Source organism: Aphis gossypii, chromosome 1 (genome assembly GCF_020184175.1).
Source record: "Aphis gossypii isolate Hap1 chromosome 1, ASM2018417v2, whole genome shotgun sequence".
Lineage (NCBI taxonomy): Eukaryota > Metazoa > Arthropoda > Insecta > Hemiptera > Aphididae > Aphis > Aphis gossypii.
Window position 1 is genome coordinate 20,804,747 of NC_065530.1, and position 21,140 is coordinate 20,825,886.

At 23.8% G+C, this 21,140-nt stretch overlaps 1 protein-coding gene across 1 annotated transcript in view; it reads left to right on the top strand.

Moving 5' to 3' along the window:
• Positions 1-21,140, top strand: part of LOC114121299 (probable G-protein coupled receptor No18) — a 137,103-nt gene that overhangs the window by 27,765 nt on the left and 88,198 nt on the right. The window contains exon 2 of the mRNA XM_050198582.1: positions 3,885-4,816. Coding sequence (XP_050054539.1) covers positions 4,163-4,816 — 654 coding nt within the window. The 5' untranslated portion in view covers positions 3,885-4,162. The remainder of the gene's footprint in view (positions 1-3,884; positions 4,817-21,140) is intronic.

Sequence of the window (21,140 nt, forward strand, 5' to 3'; positions counted from 1 at the left end):
TTGTGTACAATAAACCAGACTATTGTGTGAACAATAAAATGACCACGATATAATATTATGCCCGTATCTGCCATAAACAGTGAACTCTGCAGATACCTGGCTGTGGTTCAATGGTTTTAATGCGCAATAAAGAAATGGTCGACCGATACACCCGCATAGCTACATGTGAATACAAAATTGTAGCATCTGTCCATCAAAATAATGTAGGCGTGTTTAAATTAAGTGTTATTGATCGAAAACTTCTATTACAAAAATTAAACGAAATGATTTGTAAATTTAATAGCGTTATTGTACTCTAGATGATTATTTAGACAAATAAATATAATTTCGAAAATATTTAGTGCACATATTAATTCTTTAGGGACATTTCCTTATTTCTCATTTAATTTCCTAATTTTCAAGTATTTAATTGAAAAGTAATGATAAAAAACATGTTGATCCCGTTGTAAAATTTTTATGATATCAAACTAGAAAAACACGTAAATACCATTGGAGTTTTCAAATTTGACATTTATGTATTTTTAATTTACTATACAAAATGGATGTTTGAATATATATGTATAAATACTTTATTTATACGTTTATATTACACATATATATAGTCTTAATATTTTTAAGTTATAACATATCACAACCAATACTATATTATGATTCCTAGATAATAATATTAATTGTTACGATACTATTTTTAGATAGTGAAAAAATGTATACAATTTAGTAATTTATTGTATTACCTATTATTTGCAATAAAGGCTTAAAAGTAATTCAAATTCAGAAATTTACATTTGAAAAATATTGAATAATTAATAGTATAGAAAATAGCCATAATTAAAAAAATAAATTAATTAATGAAACAATTTTCTGATCTTACCACAGGTAACCAATAATTGTTTTAAAAAAAATGTCTACCTTTCAAGCAATAAATTATAAAAATGTTTTCTTATTAAAACATGTAATTACAATCTGTTTTTTTTTTAATCCAATCCTGAGAGTTGATACTACTATGTTTATAATTATGTAGGTATATAATTTATAAACAAGTAATAATATATCAAAATAGGTGTAGGTTGTAATAATTTTGTTTTATTCTTTATTAATATCAACAGTTATTTGATAGTAGTTAAGTCAAGTATGTTTTAACGCGTGTCGTAAAAACTAAACATATAATTTATATTTACGATTGAAATTTTATAATATGCATTTTATATTTTTATGCTTAATAAACCAGTACATTTATTATGTATACTTTATTGATTGCTCATCATTTTAAAATAAACATATTTAAAAATAATCCATATCATAAAATTTAAAAAAGTCTCGCATTTTATAAAAATAGAATTTTTTAATGTTTAAATGTAATGGGTTTAAAATAATTATTAGTATTTTTATTATAAAAATAGACAAATATGTTAAAATGCATAAATACATTAATTTGTTACCGATTAATTTTTTTCACGCTTCTAGTTCGTTTTTATTCGAATTTCTTGAGATCATGAAAAATCATTCAAACGGTATTAGAACCAAGATAACTTTCAATAATATTTCCATATCCATATTAATTACTATACATTTTAACATCGGATTTCTAACTTTTTTATCATTAGTTATTATATATACTTAAAACATATTTACATTTTTTTTACTATTAAATTATATTTCAATTAATTTATATGATTCAGGTTGTTCCAAATCAAAACACAAATACAAATCAAGTATTACAATTAAAATATTTATGATATCGGATTCAAATATAATAATAACGATTGTAAAAGTATTTTCAAATTTAAAACATTTACAAATTTATGAAATAAGTTCATAACTGTTTATGTGAAAACTTAATATCCAATCATATCATTTGTTATTATGAATTTTTATGCAAAATGAAAATTATTATAATTTTTTATCATTGTGTGAATGTAATTTATCATTTAAATACAATTGAGTTTCCAAGTTAACATAATTGTAATCATTGAAAGTCTTAATTTAAAATACATAAATAAGTACCTACATAACGTATCTTAGATTTTTCTCTTTCTATTCAACGGACAATGATATACTGTTTCAAATTGCAGTTGAATTAAATCATTTTTTGATAATCAATTTTGATTTTCTTACGTTGTATGCACCTTTTTCCAAATAATAATATACCTAGAACAAATATTTGTTAAGTATTTATGAATAAAATATCAGTACAACCTACCTATAAAGAGTATAATCAGTATGTTTGTAGCATAACCTACCTGTGCAAACCATTATACATTATGACGAACCTCAGACTTGACTAATTTATTAATGAAATCAGTTGGATTTAATTTTGTTTTTATTGTGTCCAAGTATAAATAACTATTAAAAATATTTGCGCACCATACTCAGTTACTTTCCTTTGTTAAAGAGTTGAAATGTAATTTAATATTCACGTGTTTGGCTTGGTTGAATATCAAATTCCAGTTTATGATTTCATCGTCTAATGACGCACTTAGTCATATACAGAAATGTTGTTGAGTGCCCTATTAAAATAATTATATGGCAGGACCGTTGTTTCATTCAACATATTATAAGCCTGTGGAAAAGTACTCAAAATGTGATGTAATTTATATATTTATATGCAGTAGGTAGGTATATTTAATATAATTAATATCTCACGCGAGATTATAGAATTGTTTCTTATTGTTATCAATCCTTGTGTTATAGGTTGTAATGAAGACAAAATATGTCGGTAAATAGGATGTAAAATATGTAACGATGAATGATTAACAATAATTAATAAATAATAAAAAAATATTGATTGTTGTATTTTTCTATACCAGACATTCTTGAGAAACTATATCTGAATTTTTAAACCAGTCTAACTTAGTCACCTATCAGTTAATAGTTGCTCTTTAAATTATTTTAATGCGATAATTGAAAATTTAATAAAATAGTATTGAACTATATGAAATAAAATAACACATATAAAATGCAATAGAAAAAAATAATTTAATTTACACGAACTAATTTTTTTTAAAAATAATATAATTATACTCAATATAATTTAAATAACATTCCTTTATGATTTATTAAGGTTGTGAAAATCAATTTAAATATTATTTTCTTGACTTTTAATTGTATTATGATACTTAATAATTAGAAAAAATCTTTATTTTTGCTGTAGCTACAATATAGATATATATGGGTAATGGATATAAAAGTGTAGATACAAAATGTCTATGAAATACTATGTATAAAACTATTTTAACGACGCACATTTTATTAGTTTGGTTAGAATAATATATTTTATATTTGTTAAAATACATTAATTTATTTAATATTAATTTGTACTTCAATATATTTTTTAGAAAATCAATATTAATAATTATGAACACTTATAATTTTTAAAGTAACTCAAAAGTTTAAATGGTTAGTTATTTTGCAAATATTTTTATATATTCTTGAAGAATAATATACATTGTTAAATTTTAATTACAATAACATAAGATAAAATTAGTATAGACTAAAGTTTATTGATAATTGAAGGTATGTAGATACAAAATAATAACCGTAAAGATTTCGTATTAATAGAGATAAAATTTCAATTACAAAGTATCAAATTATAATTGATTATAAGTTTATCCAACAAGCCATAGAATTTAGTTTATTCGCTTAGTCGAATAACATACTGCGCCTGTACACCAGAATTGTCTCCAAGGATCGGTAATCTATTTAAATATTCTCGTTAGCCATTAGGCGTTAGGAGAGAAACGTGACGTGGACTTAATGCCATGGTTTAAGCCACGTTTTCCTGTCGCGAAAGCCGAGAGGGTTAGCAAAAGGCTTTACTCGTATCACCTAGTTATAATACAATATGTTTCATGTGAACTTATTTTGTTCGTTTTTCTGTTTTCCAGAGACCATCCAGATTTGAAAACGCAAACGGGTCATGAGTTTTATTTGGTGGAAGGACTTTCGGAGAAAGAGACCTCCGACGGGCCAGCAAACGTGGAGGAAATTTGACTATTGGCGACAGACTACCGTCGACAACATAGTCTACCAACGGGTGAGGTCCTCAGTGACCACCTAGACAGTATCACCATCCTCTCCCTTTTCCTACGCTATCGACAGCCATAGCATTTATATACCTACTTTTTTTGTTTGGTTGGATTAATCCACTGCCACTGGTGCCAAAATGGAATCACTAGACGTGGCTGAAAACTTATCCAGCCTGTCGGGCATGGTATTCAAAATCGACCAGAACGAGTATGGGCTCCTGATGGACCAGAATGGCACAGGTTACCTAAACGATACCAATGTCACGATGGACCCAAATCGAACGTATTACATTTTCGAATCTGTTTACCCGTCAACGTACTCAATACCGGAAATAGTTATCGCTTCAGTCGTTGTTATCATGCTCATGATCGTTGTTGTTGTGGGTAATATGTTGGTCATCATTGCCATCGTGACAGAAAAAGCACTGAAAAACGTGCAAAACTGGTTCATCGCCAGCCTGGCCGTGGCTGACTTCTTCCTGGGCATAATCGTCATGCCATTCTCATTGGCTAACGAATTAATGGGCTATTGGATATTTGGCGACTGGTGGTGTGACATACACGCCGCACTCGACGTGCTTCTATGCACCGCGTCTATCATGAACTTGTGTTTGATAGCCCTAGATAGGTACTGGTCCATAACGCAGGCCGTCGACTATTTGAAGAAACGGACACCAGCCCGAGCAATGGTCATGATCGGTTTTGTATGGATATTTAGTGGCGTCATTTGCATACCACCTTTGCTTGGTTGGAAAGTCAAGAGGGTGCCTGAACGATATCCAAAATGTGAGGTAAGTGTCATTTTAAAAGTTTAAGCTTTTACATTTTAGTCAATTGATATTACATGTAAGAAAAGTATATTAGGGCAAATATTATATAGGGGCGAGGTTCATTATACTATTAACATGTTGAAAAATGTTTTAATATATAATATATAATAAAATCACTATTGTAGTATTTGATTGAATTTTATTTAAAATACAATTATTAATTCACTTTTTATGATATCATTAAATTGAAACAAGTTAACTGCTTAACAAAATCTTGCAAAAAAAAATGTATATATAAGAATTTTTAACGAAACAACTGATTTATCATTTCGATATAATAAAGTTCAGTAACGTAAAAATATTTTAACGTGTACTATTGTTTTAATTCAATTATTATCTAAAAATATCTTATAGAAAAAATTAAGTAAAATATATATTATATTAAGAATATCTGTAATAATAATATTATTGAAAATAAATTATTAAACATTGAAAATAATGACAGATGTTGAATACAATTTTAAAATTAAAATATAAAAATCAGACACCAAATTAGAATCATGGTAAAGATTGTTTGGAAATAGTACTATGTACAACTATTTACATTAAATTAATTTGCTTTCTAAAATTTGTAATTTATTTAAATCATTATGAATTACATGAATTCCAAATACATAATATAGTATATTGAATATGTATGTTTTTTTTCATACTCTAACAATACAAAATACACAAATACACATTTGTACTCTTTTGTTTGTTCAATATTTCTCTGTTGGTGAGCATTTTTCCTTGGATATTCGATCTAACAAAATTAAAAACAAACAACGCAGATTAGATTCAGATGGATGTCAGAAGAGTAGAAAAATATACTTCAGCTTACACTCTTGCATATACGATATTGTATAAATAACAAATATCTTAAAATCTCGAAATGAACGTTAATATTAAACTATATTATTATCAATCAAAATTTAACAGTTAGACTACTTGTAAATATATTATCTTTATATTAGATTATTATGTATTTTTCAGCACGTATAATCATCATTTAATATTATATAAACAAATAAACAATAAAACAATTGAATTGAAAATTCCAAAACATTTACAACATCTTGCATATTTACGTTTCAATAAATAAATAAAATGAAAAATTTAATGTAAAACAGGATTAATTGATTTTCGTTTTTTAATTAGTTTGGTTTAAGTGTTAGTTGCTAATTTTAAAATAATGTACTAGCACAATCTTTTTTAATGTTATAAAATACTACATTAGCAGGCGTGTTATATAATTATTAATTTACGAGTATAAAATAATCGAAGCAATGTTGTATAATATTTTATGCAAAGATGTCAACATAAGTGTAATGGCGTAGTGCTAAAAACATTTTTGACCTCATTAAATATTACCAAGGTGGTAAAAGTACAGAAAATATTTTCATTAAAATATTTCTTGAAAAATTCAACTCCGTTATAATTTTATTGCAGTTGATTTGACTGGCAATTTGGTCCTTTAATCAAATAAACTATTAATTATTTATACCAATCGTTTTAAATATTTTTCTTCCATAAAAATAATACACTTATTTTTCACTAGAATTTTTTAATACTAACATTACAACTTAAGTATTAATTGTATAAAACAATTTAACAAATTGTTTGTAAATTATCGATTTCTAAAAAAAATTGTTTTTATTAGAGCGAATATAAACATCTTATTATTAAATATGTTTACTATAATATAATAATATTAAGTACATCGGTAATTGTAAAATTAAAATCTATATTGTTAAGAATATAAAAGATTTTTTTTTCAATTATAAGAATAAATTAAATTAATACGTCTATAGGGTTGGATTAAGTTAAGTGCAACATACTATAGTTCAAAACATTTTTATTTTTTGAATTTAATATACATTTATCCAAGAAGTTATTGATAAAAATAATGGAAATACACAATATCTTCTAAGCCCTGAACTAATTTTAAAGCATTTTATTATATTATTATAGTATGTGGATAATACGAAATTTTAAGTATATTTTATATTTTTTATAAGACATTATATTTTTTACTGAAACAGATATGTACAAAAGTTATTGATTGCAAACGTATAATACTTTGAAATACTCTTTTAAACTCATAATAAAAGTTTAAATGTCACAAAGTTATTGCTTTTTGAACATGTTTAATATTTGTTTATTTTAGCTTGCAACAGAATTACACGAATGTACCGTTTTCAGTTTATTTAGTCATGTTTCTGACATTAAAATTTACATTTGATGGCCTAACAAATAATTTATATAGATTTCGTTTTTAACACTTATTACTAAAATATATTTATCGTCATATACGTATATAATGATGGCAAATATATAAATTTCAATTGATATTTTAAATGTATACTAATTTTAGTATAATGAGTAAATTAAAAAATAATGCAATATAAATTATTAAAAAGTTTTGATGCAATTTGTTGCAGATCACTTTAAATTATGTCAAAACTATAAATTTGATTATTAGTTTTGGTTTTCCAAGGAGAAACTCGAAAATAGGGTATTCTTAGAACTATGATTAAGTTACTGGTATATTATAGATAATTTAAATATAATAAAGTATAAATATAAAAAATACAGCTGCTGTCGATTTGTAATTTAACGCATCGTTTTCATAAAAAAGCACATATTTTAAGTATATTACATGGATATAATAAAAAAAGTCTAAACCATTCTGGTTGAGTATTTATAGGTAAAATTAATGAGGTGTCAGCTTGAAAATATGTCAATTTGTTCTATCGTATACATTTTTGGTAAAGAATCCTGTTTTTTTTTTTTTTTTTTTTTTTATTATGGTCATTATGATATATTTTAGATCTGACTTGGAAATATTCCATTTTACACAAATGTTTACCTTTAACTACAGTACGACTATGAAAAATATGCTCACTGAAAGGGTGTTTTGGACTATTTTAACTTTTTTCAACTTTCCCAAAAACACACAGATTTTCGGGTGTAGAGCCAAACTGGTTGTAGATATTATTATATAATAAGATAAATATCTCATTAGCAAAAAAACTAAACAGATTATTTCTGTTGTATTTATTATTTAGTATAATATTAGGTATAGGTAGTATTTTAATTGGTTGTTGGAACATTATTTTAAGACGATTATTATTTTACTTTTTGTCTTATATTTAGAATATACTAATTAGTAAATTATTTTATATTCAAAATGTTTCACATAAAACATTGAAAGCAAATTCCTGAAGTGGTGCGTCCAGTGTGGAGATATTGTTTTTGTAGATTCATACAATGCCGTTTAATAAATTAATCAAATACTAAATATGTTTATTTATACTGAAGAATTATTATGGATATATAAATAGTATGGACATTTTATTGAGTTCGAATAATAATTCCCTATTATAATAATTTTCTGTAGTCTGTTGGATGACACAAATCATCCAATTGACAGTCGGTTTAGTTCAGTATATGTATTTTAACGTCTTCTTTATGTGTTACCGTGGTGTACTAAGTCAGTATTAGCTGCCGATAATTGATGGACCAGTAATTATAGAAAAAATATAGATATCGATGGGTGTTAGATTTTTGATTCTATAACACTCCAATACATTATCATATCAGTTTAAAAATATATATAAAAAAAAAAATGTATATAATTTCTACACAGTTTTAGAAATAATAATTATTAAAATTGTATGAATATAGTAAAAACTATAAACGCTACTTATTATTTTTATTATCAATTTGATATTATATAATACGATTATATATTTTAATTATATAAACAGTTTTTTCACTGCCAAGTATGTTATTGATTATTACAATATAAGTATAGTAATTTTATTTTGTTTCGCTTAATATAATTACCTATTTAATTAATTAAGTATATGAATATCATAATTGAACTATATCATAATATTATGTTTTTAATTTATACTGTTCATAAAAGGAATTATACATTAAAAAAAATGTCTTAAACAAAACAGTTGCTAAAAGTATTTCTTTAAATAGTCATTTAATTACTAATACAATTGAAAATGTCGTAACAACGTGTGTATTTACACAGTAATATTATACTATATCGTTGTACGGATAATATCACTGTAATACTCGTGTACACATATTGATTATATCGTTATATTTATTACGTTATCTATGCATATTATAATATTATAGTAATAATCCATCAACATGAACAACTTTAACGTATACCTATATTAACAACAATGTTTCGGGAAAGTTTTCGTGATCCAACGTCTGTGGATAGTCACGTCATCCCGTATGAGTTTATTATAAATTAACTCTCTCACAGCGGGAAAAATGTCTCAACGTAGATCATATATATATATATAAAGTAGTAATAACCGTTGTGGGCCTTTGTACTGTTGGATGGGACGGTTTATTGCCGTTTATTTGCGACAGTTGTTTTACATGACCCGCCGTTAATATCCACCCCGAAGAAGATTGAGTCGTCGAAATAACGTGCGACGGGTGCACAGGAAAACGACGAGGTCGGTACATCATCGGAAAACACACAGCGATCGTCACAGTTTTGTCGGCCGTGCACGTGTGTTATGCGTGACCAATGTGTACACACAACTGTCTAGACTAATCCATATTCAATAAGAAACCCTTTACTTATACGATATACACACACAAACACGGGCTCCCACGCATACACTCGATAGTATGAATGATAACATTTGCTGACTTCTTGACACGGTTAATGTCATGCATCGTTTCGTGTCGATATTCTGGAATAATACATAGTATCGTTGTAGTAATTTATTTTGAGAGGAAAAAAGGGTTTGAAATTAAGCAACGTTCGTAAACTACCCAAACTAAACTAAACTAAAAAAAAAAAAAAAAAATGGTAATTTTTTTAATCTAATTTTAATTGCGTGGTATTAATTCGTTACCGATATAACTTTAATAACTTATCGACTAATTACTACATTTATAGAATAAATAGAATAAAAAAAGATGTTTAAGTTTCATCGTAAAAAAAAAAAAAATAATAGGTAAGTTGATATAGTCATGTAAATTCTAATCGATTTAGATTTACTTTAAATTTATGTGATTAATTTTAAGAAGATAGACTCCCCTGGGGAGTTGTATAGAAATACATGGGTATGATATAATTTATTCAATAATACGTAACTGTACAGCATGTACGACATCTCTGAAAGTCTATACAATAATATGTAGGTGTATATTTTTTTCACTAAAATACATCCATTTATTATAATAATAAATACTAATTGTCATCCGATCCGAAAAATAATCTTTAGTATTAGATATTGTGTTGTAAAAAATAAATATATTTATAATAAAACGGGCTTTATATACATTTTACTTTGCATTAAGAAAAGTTAATTTTAAGTATAAAAATGCGTACGATATAGTGTCCAACTGGTGTTTTATTGGCTAGAATTTGTATTTCACAATTATTCGCAGATAAGTCGTCAATAAAAGTTATAAACAACTTTCAGAATGAGTTACCGATTGAAAATGTTTTATAAACTTGTTATAATATGTTTGGTGAATGAAATTAAATAATATCACTAATCTATTGAGCATATATATTATTTCAATAAATATAGATTTATAAAAAAAAAAGTATATAATAACTGTTATTATTGTTTTTATTAGACGATAGATTATATTATATTCTTAAATTTTGAAGAATTATATGTTATGAATGACTTTGTTAGCTCCAAATTATGTTATTTATAACGCAAAATTATAGTTATGAATATTTTAAAATCAACCGAGTTTTCAAAATACAATGATAAAAAATTGGTTCAGACAGTGAATTAAAAAAATATTACATAATTTTATCATTTTTGCAAAGCATTCTTCGTTTTTTGTTCTTAAAATTGTGATCAATGCCATATCTACAAATATTATTCATTTCGATATATACATTTGGATACAAACTGTAATCATAATTGACATCATATTAAAATGAACAAACATCCAAATCAACATGACCAGATTGTCGAGATTGAGCAACTTGTAAACAAACTATTGAACTCTTTCTACGTGTTGTACTCGTTATTCTGGTTCTTGTGATTGAACAAATCGTAGACAATCTTCTTCATTGCTTATTTGAGAAGTTCTCAATCGGTTTATTGTCCTTGCTCTTTTAGTTGATTTTGCAAACAATGATCGTTTTAGAATCATAATTTTTGTTTTTGACTCAATTTCAACTGCATCAAAGTTATTGTTAAATGCAACTATTGGTTATTGAGGGCATACTATCTTGATGATTTTTATACTTGGTAATTGTTATGTAAAAGTGTGTAAAATTGTGAGTATATTAAATAAATAAATTCTAATGACTCACTAATTTACAATTATATATATTTACCTATGACTTATGAGTAAATAAATAAGAATAAAACTAAATTCAGCCACATATAGAACAAAATAAACATGCATAAACATTAAACACATAAGCATTATTTAGTCTTTTTTACTCGCATTTTCATAACATTTATTAATTTATAAATATAAATATCATCAATATTTATTCAGTGTTTGATAAATCCATAAAACAGAGAAATTATCATTTGTATAAGTATATAAAATAAAAAAATGAGCAAGATAAATTATTTTGATTATCTATTTAATTCAGAATTGTATAAAATAGTATATTTTATATATATAAAAAAAAAAAACTAAATCAGAATTTGTTTAGGAATAAGGCAAATTAATTATTGTTGTTCAATAAGTAGTATTTAATTAAATATTTTATTAATTTACTAACTTGGGACTTGATAAAATAGTGTACTGCATGAGATTATTAACTAGATTAGTCTTTAAATTTTAAATAATACCATTGTGAAATATATAGATAATAGTTATTTATTATCTTATATTAGATTTTTTAGAAAATTGGCATAAAAATAAGTATTGTTTTGTCTACAGAAAATTTCATAAAATATACTCACACTTTTTATATTTATTCAATAGATATTACAGTCCTCAGAATTATGATTTTTGGAATTTTTAATATACTTAAACATGATATTTTAAAATTCTTGAGATTTTTTGGACTAGTAAAGAGTATCTTGTGGAGACATAATTTTTATTTTTAAATGAAAACCAACTTTTTATATTGTAAACTATTCAGTGGTAAATGTACTATAATTTTCAAAATCAAAATTTGAATGATTAGTTTTTTAGTTATTTAATTTTGTATTATAAGAATAATAAATAATAATTATTACAAAAAATTCAATAATATTATGTATGAAAAATATAATGCCTACCTATGGTAATCTGATAACATTACTGATTTATATTAATCTATGAAAAATAATAGTTTGTAAAAAGTACAGTAAGCACTATGTTTAATATTACATCTATTTTAAATTGTTATAAAAAAAAGGATTATTTTCTCTATTATTAACATTATGATAACTGAAAAAAATGGTTTGAATTATAATTTAAGTATACAAAGATTTTCAAAAAAAAAAAAAAAAAAATGATTCACTAATTAATTTACAAAAAAAAAAAAAAAAACAGAAGTTTGCATTTCCACGGGACAATATTTCAATATTTATGTTTTTTATATCTTTGTATACACTATGTTATGAGTACAATGTTCCAGTGAGAAAAGTAGAGTTTATACTGGACCTGAATACAATGTAACAGTTGTAATATTTATTTTGTACACTTTACCTTTGAAAAGAGTAGAGCATACATTCTCAAGATTTAAAAAAAATATAGTCTTTATGTCTATTTAAAAATTTAAAAATCAGAATTTGGATGAATTCATTATATTTTTATGAAACAATTTGACTTGTGCATGCTTGATAAATTATTTTGTACCTAATTTACTTTGATACCAACAATATAAATCAATAAAATGCATTTTTATATGTTCTGATTATAAACATAAATATTTGTTATGATGTCTAAAACGCGTCTGTAATGATAATAATATTAATTTATGATCAGCATAAATCGATTTGTTTTAAAAAAAATTAAACTGCAGTTTACTTTAATAGGATGAATAAAGAATAATAATAAAAAAAAAGTTTTTTAAATTATTTAAGTTATTATATGTATGTAAATATTGTAAATGTTGTATAACGTTTAAATCAGGTTTATTCAAAACAAAATCGGTACCTACCGAAAATAATAAAGTAATAAAATATAACATTCAGTATCTGTCAAATAAAGTCCGATCAATTATTAAATTTTAATAAGTTAATACGTCTATTGTTTCGATTTAATTTGATTTCTATAGTAAACCAACAGTTTCATTGATAAATACTCAAATATTTTTGTTTCTGGATCAATAATGAATTATATAAATTGTAGAAAATCATAACTTTGATATAAAAATATCAAGTGGTATCCATTAATATTACCTACATAATAAGTTAAGGTTGTATCGATTATTATTATTTCGTTAAAAAATATTTTTCATAATTATATTTCGAGAATTTTTTTAATTGTTTTTATCATCATATTAAAATGCAAAATATATTATATTCACGAATTGTCGATTATATTTAATAACATTGAGGTCATTTATCTTATTTTTCATATTAATTTGAATAAATTATATTTTTATTTTAATAACTACAACGGTATTTAAAACTAAAGTTTAAATTTATTTGAATAATTAATAATTAAATAATTATCATAAATACATTTTATATCGTTATAAAATTTTTATTTTTTAAATTAAAAAAAAACATGTTAGTAAGAATAATCAATCCAAATCAATCTAATAATCAATCTTAATAATCTAATTTTAATCTAGCTTAAACATATATATGTTTATATAATAACCTTGAATACCTATATTTGTATATCATTCAACATTTTAAAAACCTTTTGAAATTAGTTCAAATAGAATAACAAAATTAAGGTTAAGTTAATATGTTTACGTACTTATAACGAATACAACTAAAGCGCTGATTATTTAAATAGATAAAATAATAGGGTTATTTGATTTACGAGTTATATATTTTAGTAAAATAAAAATAAATTACTTGGTAATTTCAATTCAGTATATTTAATCTGAAATGATCTTGAGGTATAATAATAATCATCAAATACCATTAATTTGAGTAAGAGTACCATCTTAAACTCCTTCCAACTAAATTCAGTAATCCGTGAACCCATTCATAATACACCCATAAATATTAAATTAGGAGAGTAATAGACAGAGATATTGAGTGTATTGAAAGAGATACAGCGATGGAATAAGGGTTCAAGGAAAAGAGTTAGAGATAATATATCGAAAAACCCATTTACCTTGACTCTAACTAATTCTTATAGTATACTATATAAATACAATTATGACAGATTTTTTTCTCAGAAATTTATTTCTTCGTTTATAATATTCTCTTATACTACTCTAACTCGCATACATTAATTATTCCTTCAATTTATACTACGGCACCTGTATTATATTTGTTTGTTACAACTATTAATACATGTCAAGTGTACGTATCCGTCAAAATTAACAGTGTTATTTGTCTGATGTGTGCGCATTCCACATTTATCTCAGTTATTATCTCTGTGCATAAGCTACAAATAAAATGAAAATGAAAAATAATAATTTTTCTTTTTTTTTTTTTTTTTTACTTGCTTTATTTAATGGAAATAATACAAAAACATAATATTAATTCAGTGTTGCAGAATAATTATTTTAAATTATGATTTTTGCAAATAGTTTTCAGTGAATTCTGAGTGTTTATTAATTATGTAAATCTATAGAACTCTAAAGAGTCAAATAAACATAGTTTATTGATAATTTAATGACTTTAAAACAAACAAATAATTTAAAAATTATTAGGTATTACGCTTGTGTAGGCTAATTTTTGGATTAATATTAATTATTTAATTATTTTAGTATAAAATATTTGCAAGTAAGAAAAAGGTTTTCTTACTTAGGTATATATTTACTTTAATATGTATGTATACATAACTGTATAGTAGTTTACTATTATTTGTGTAATTCGTCATAATAATTTGCCATTTAACTATAGTCAAATTTGTAATATACATCATTGAATTTTAATCTATTGAACATTATTCATCTTTAAATTAGAATGTAGTTGTTTAAAATTTTGGTTATTTGTTTTAATTAAAAAATTAAGATAGACATTTGAAATTTGAACATCTATGCAAAATATCAAATTAACGGAGAAAGCGTAATGAAATTAACGAACTATTTTTCAGATAATTATCAATTGTATAATAATAAACAAAAGTTTTATCTTAGTATTCAACTTTAAAAATATTTTCTTCACAACGAAAACTATTATTAGATTAATCGATTTTAATATTAAATTATCCAATCTGTCGTTCACATTTTGTCTGTTCTATTAAAATGTATAAAGTTTAAATTTGGTTTGAATTAATTAAATTCAATCGCCATAATAACGGTATTATATGGATTAATAACGCTTATTTTTTTGATAAAATAATTTTATTCTCTCTTAATACTGAACAAATTTATACAATGAACTTAAATTGTATAATAATACTAAAAATTGTACTAATTGCTTTATAATTAAATTAATACAAGTACGTTATGTGGAATTAAGATGAATCTATGATAAATATTAGATAAGTGTATATTATGCACCTATTTGCACTCTAATAAAGATAATTGAAATATATTCAATCAACGCAACAAAAATTATCGTTATGGTATATAGTAGGCTTAGATTCTACTGAATCAATTGGATAAAAAGACTACAAAATTTAATTAATTCAAAAACAGCCGAAATATCTTGAAAGTTTTATCGTAAATAAAAAACTATAACTATTTTAATATAAATATTTGGTGTAAATTTTAAGTCTTAACAGTTATTTATTTTTGATTAACATTAAAAAACTAAAATCGATTTTGTTTAAAATTTTAATTTTAATTATCTAAAGTACAATTTAATTACAATTTTTATTCGAAAATAAATTGTGTTAACTTCTTATTGTTTACTCATACACAAAAAAGATCATTCTATTCTAAATCTAAAATTGAAAATAAATATTTATATATTAGTATTAAAAGTATATGTATAGTTATAAAGTAATAATCAATTTTCTCTGTAAATAAATATCGATAAATAATTGTATACAATTAATTTAAATTAGTATAAAGTAAAATAATAATGTGTGAAATTTGCGAATTTATTTAATTGTATTATGTTTATTAGGCTGTCCATCGTAACTTTCTATGGAAATACGGTGAATTCGGTGTTTCGTCCTTTAAATAATTTTAAAATCTAACTGATAGATCGAGTGAACATCAACGTTAATCAGTGGGTGGGTCGGTGGACAGGTACCCGTAGCTGAGTGTCCCCTTTTTGGAATTTTGCCTAATTTCAGCTCGCCATCGTCCGGGCCAATAGTAGTATGTACCTATTATTGCCACCGCGTGGTCCATTGTGAAACGCAAAATCTGTAGAAGTTAAATGCTGATTAATGTATATGACGAACTAACTACCACACGTTTAGTTGGGTGTTAAAGTTTTACCGTTTGCCATTGAATGAACGATTGGTAAATTGGATTCGCACATTTTATTGTTTTGGTTTTTTTTCTTTTATGGTTTGAGAGAAAAAGCAGTCGTTTTACAAAATAAATAACAAATGTAATCAAAAACTACAATATACATTCAAGGTTCAAGTGAAAATTAAAAAAAAAAAAAAACATTTAATACTATATTGTCTTAAAATGTATATATACATACAAGAATGTAATATAATTTTTATGGTGATTACCGACAATAATGAAAACTAAGAACAACGCGTTACTATTTTAATGATTGAGAACGTTTCAAATTACTATAAATTAGTTTCAAAGATAAAAAAAAGAAATAAGTCTTTTTTTAAACAAGCATTGATGTATTTCAAAATTATAACTATTCAACAAAATGTAGAATAGTAAGAGAAACTGTAATAGTAATAGTATATTTCATAATTCATAACTTTCAGTTGTACTTTAAATTGAAGATATTAAAGAATGAGTTACTTTTCATTTTATAAATTTTGAAAAAATGTCAGAAAATACTGATAATACTGGCCATTTCTTTTATCGTTAAATTCTCCTCAAAAATCACCAGATTCTGATAAACTATGTAGGTTACAAGTAGAATATAAATTAAGAAATTATCAAATTCTATGCTAAATCTTGATAGATTTTAATAAAAAAAACGTGAACATTATACCGGTCAAAAAAAATATAATAACTAAATGTGACAACACAAATTAGATAGAATAGATGGGATATTGAAAAACTATCAGAAGAGGTGAAGAAATCAGTTAGATACAACAAAAAAAAAAAAACAAACCTAGCTTAATTATTTTTAAAATACTTGAAACACGCCTGTTAATGGACATGTTTTAGTGCTAGACAATTTGAAATCAGCATTTAAATATGCGCTGTAAAAATTTAAAAATATACAAATGTTATATATATATATATATATATATATTCGCAATTTTAAGACCACTTCGATATTTTAAAATACTGATGATATATACAAGACGAGTCACTGTTACTGTAAGCAATTTAGCTCACATAAAAATAACGTACGACTTTTGGTTATGAATTTGTGATAGTATATTATTTTATTATTGTTATTATTATTTTAAAACAAATATTTATAATCTGAATGGAAAAATATAATACATATTATATATAGTATATTACGCTTATATTATTTTTAATACATATTCACAAATCATAACTTATAATAACTTTTGTTTATTAAATATTCTGTATTTATTATTTAATCATAAAATATATTTTAATTTGAAAAAAAAAATGAAATGTTGAATAATTCATTGAAATTACAGTCAAACGTTCGACAAACAGATTAATTATTGACAAAACATTATTTTTAAATTATACTATACAACATTTTGACAATATAAATATTTTGAATATACTTTTGTGACATTGATTAACCAATAATTGATGGATATATAAATAATTTAATATTTACTGTTTAGTATTAAAAAATGAAGTTTATTCAAAAGATACATATATTTCTTTTAGTGAATACAAATACATGTATAACGTACTAGTATAAAACAAAACTATTGATATAATATAACTTCATATACAAAATTCTTTGCTATCATTTATTAAAATATTGAATTTATTTAATATGAATCGTATAAAAATAATTTAATGAAATGTATGAAATAATTACCAAAATTGGGTTATGATTATTTCTGCAGTCAATAATATGATAAAGATTAATATTATTTATAGTATATTAAAAAAATGTACCTATTTATTACTTTATAAATATTATATAATAACCAATATAAATTTAAAAACTCACTTTTATATTATATATTTTGTAATAATAAAATGTTATCTGAGTAAAATAAATATATCAAGGAATTGTTATCGATTAATGTGCGGATCATAAATTTCCAATGGCCGGTTAAGTTTCAACTTGTAATACGGCCAGAAATATGCTCAATGAAATGGAAATTTTAACCTCTAAAAATGTTGAATCTAAAATTAAAAGTTGTGATCGGATCGCTCCGATAGTTTTTAGTTATTAATATTATTTGTATTTGATTCCCAAAGTCTACCAAACGTGATTAAAAAAAGGTAATAATTCAAAAAAATCATTAAACATTTGAAAAGTCTAATGATTTCATAAACATTGTGTGTTAAGTGAATATTGTTTTATGTCTTATTAAGCACGATGATAATATAATAATAGCCAATAACCTTAAATATAATACTATTTAATAATTATACATAATTTATAATACTAAACAATAGTTAAATAATATGTTTTAGCTTTGCCAATAAAATTTCAATTTTAAATTAAAAAACAAAATAAAAATCTAAAAAAATCAAAAAAACCAGAACAGAATTTGAAACAGCTTGTAGAGTTTCAATTACTATTTATATAATACACACACACACACACACACACACACACACACACACACACACACACACACACACACACACACACACATATAAATATATATGTATTACGTACTAAATTGTATGTTTGTATGTTTATGTGCGTGTGTGATTGTGTGTTTTTATTGGTATAGACGTCAGTGTTTCATTCGGAATAAATGGCTTAGCGCAATAAATATATATCCTTCTGAAAATGGAAACCATTTCATTGGGTAAAGAAACATAGACTTTGACAGCCAGGGTATATTCTAAGACTCAGAGAGAGGAAGGTAGCAAAAAAAAAAAAAACAAAAACAAATCCGTGTAAAATAGTTAAAACCATTGACATCAAAATATGACATGGGAGCGTAATCGAGAAATTCAGTGAAGAGATGGAAGAACTTCTGGTATTGGAAACTTTCAAAATAGAATGAGCTTAATTTTATTTCGACCCGTTTAGCTCGCTTTATAAAGAGGGTATAAACATTTATTTTCACTTTACTTTAGTCCGCGTGTCCGCGAGACACAAGTTCTGCTTGGGATAAAAACTCGGACAAAGAAGTTTTTCGGCTTCTATTCAGCTTCCTTAATATGGAACAGTGAATTTTATTTTGTTGCGTAAAAATGGCGTAGGTACCGAATAAATAACTTTTTGATCAATATTAATAAACACTGCATTTATAGTATTCCAATATACGCTCTAGTTAATTTTATTAATATCTTATTCAAGTATGTGCGTGTGATTACTCGTTTATTATAATATTATAACAAATGAGTCATAACGATTAACTTATAATTTAATGAATATCAAAATAACAATATAATATATCAATATTTATAATAATATCATAAATATATTATTCACATATTTGGATATACTTTATTCGTATATTTTGATTTTGAATACACATTTTAATATATTTAACATTTAAACACATATTACAATTATCATTGTTATAAATTATATACTTATAACGTAATACAAACTTAATTGTTCATATAAAATGAATTAATTTTTCCACCATAATTTTTTGATTGTTTATTTTAAATTTCTAAAGTATAAATTAGGTGTATAATATATTCTATCAAAACCTCTCTTAAGGTTGAAAATCAAATCATTTTCTCAATAACATATTGTGAATTCATACACAAGAAATAAAAAAAATAAAAAACGCATCATTGTAAATAAATAGCTCCTTTAAAAGTTTAAAATATACAGTTTCGTAAAATTTTAATATAAATATAAATATACTTTTATTATAGATGTAAAATTATAATATTAAATCAAAGAAATTACTATTTTATGTCTATATAATAATATTAATTTTTAAAGCATTGCCAACGTAAAACATAGCAAAATGTTGATATGTACATTTTTTAACATTTAGGTTGAAAAGTATATTTTAATTTTAATTTTTAAAATTGTTACTATTCCTCATATATTTTATATCACTAAATTATGTCAACCATTCAACCAATGTTATGAAAAAAAGTTGAACGTTTTTTTTTTCTTATGAATATAAAATATGGACGACGAATAGTTTTTTTTTTATTTATAATCACGCAAAGTTTGTAGATAACTATTATTTCATTCTTTTATTGCAGATGGTTGGAGTTCATTTAAACTTTGAGTATTTAAATATGATTATAAATGAATAGATAACAAATTTTATTAGATATAAATAATTGTTTAATATTTTAATTCAAGATATAAAATTAAAATACAAAGTTACAATTCTTAATAACAAAATGTAAATTCCATGCTATTTTTCTAAGAACTTTCTATTGTAAATATTTGTTTTTCATAAAAAGCCTTAAAATTTAAAATAGCAATTCATTGTCACAAAAAAAAATTGATGTGGTATAATATCTTAAAAATTTCATAACATTAATTATATTGTAACCCGTTAATTTAAACATATAAAGTTTGTTAATGTGTGTGTGTGTGTATTTAAGGATTTCCAGTATAGTTTGTGAAAGTGGAACTAGACCTAGTAATTTTACAATAATGTTAGAAATATTAGACATTATTCTGTTTTCCTGATTGCATATTCTGAATTTCTGAGTATGAATTTTGATATGAAAAAGTATATTTAAATATTTTCTATCTTTAAGATCAAAAATATATTAGTATTTGAATATGAGCAATAAAAATTATTATAAACACTATTCTTTTTTATTTTTAATTTTTAATTAACTTTTATATATATATATGTGTGTGGTATAGCATGATTGTTTACTTTTTTTTTTTTTTGACTTGATTAATTACCATACTTTAACGGGCCAATCCCTTTTTTCTGATAAAATCACAACACCATTGCTCACCGAATGATTATGTTTATGTACTAAAAATAATTTATATGCGACTTAATATACATACAATACGACATATTTTATTTTATTTTCACACAC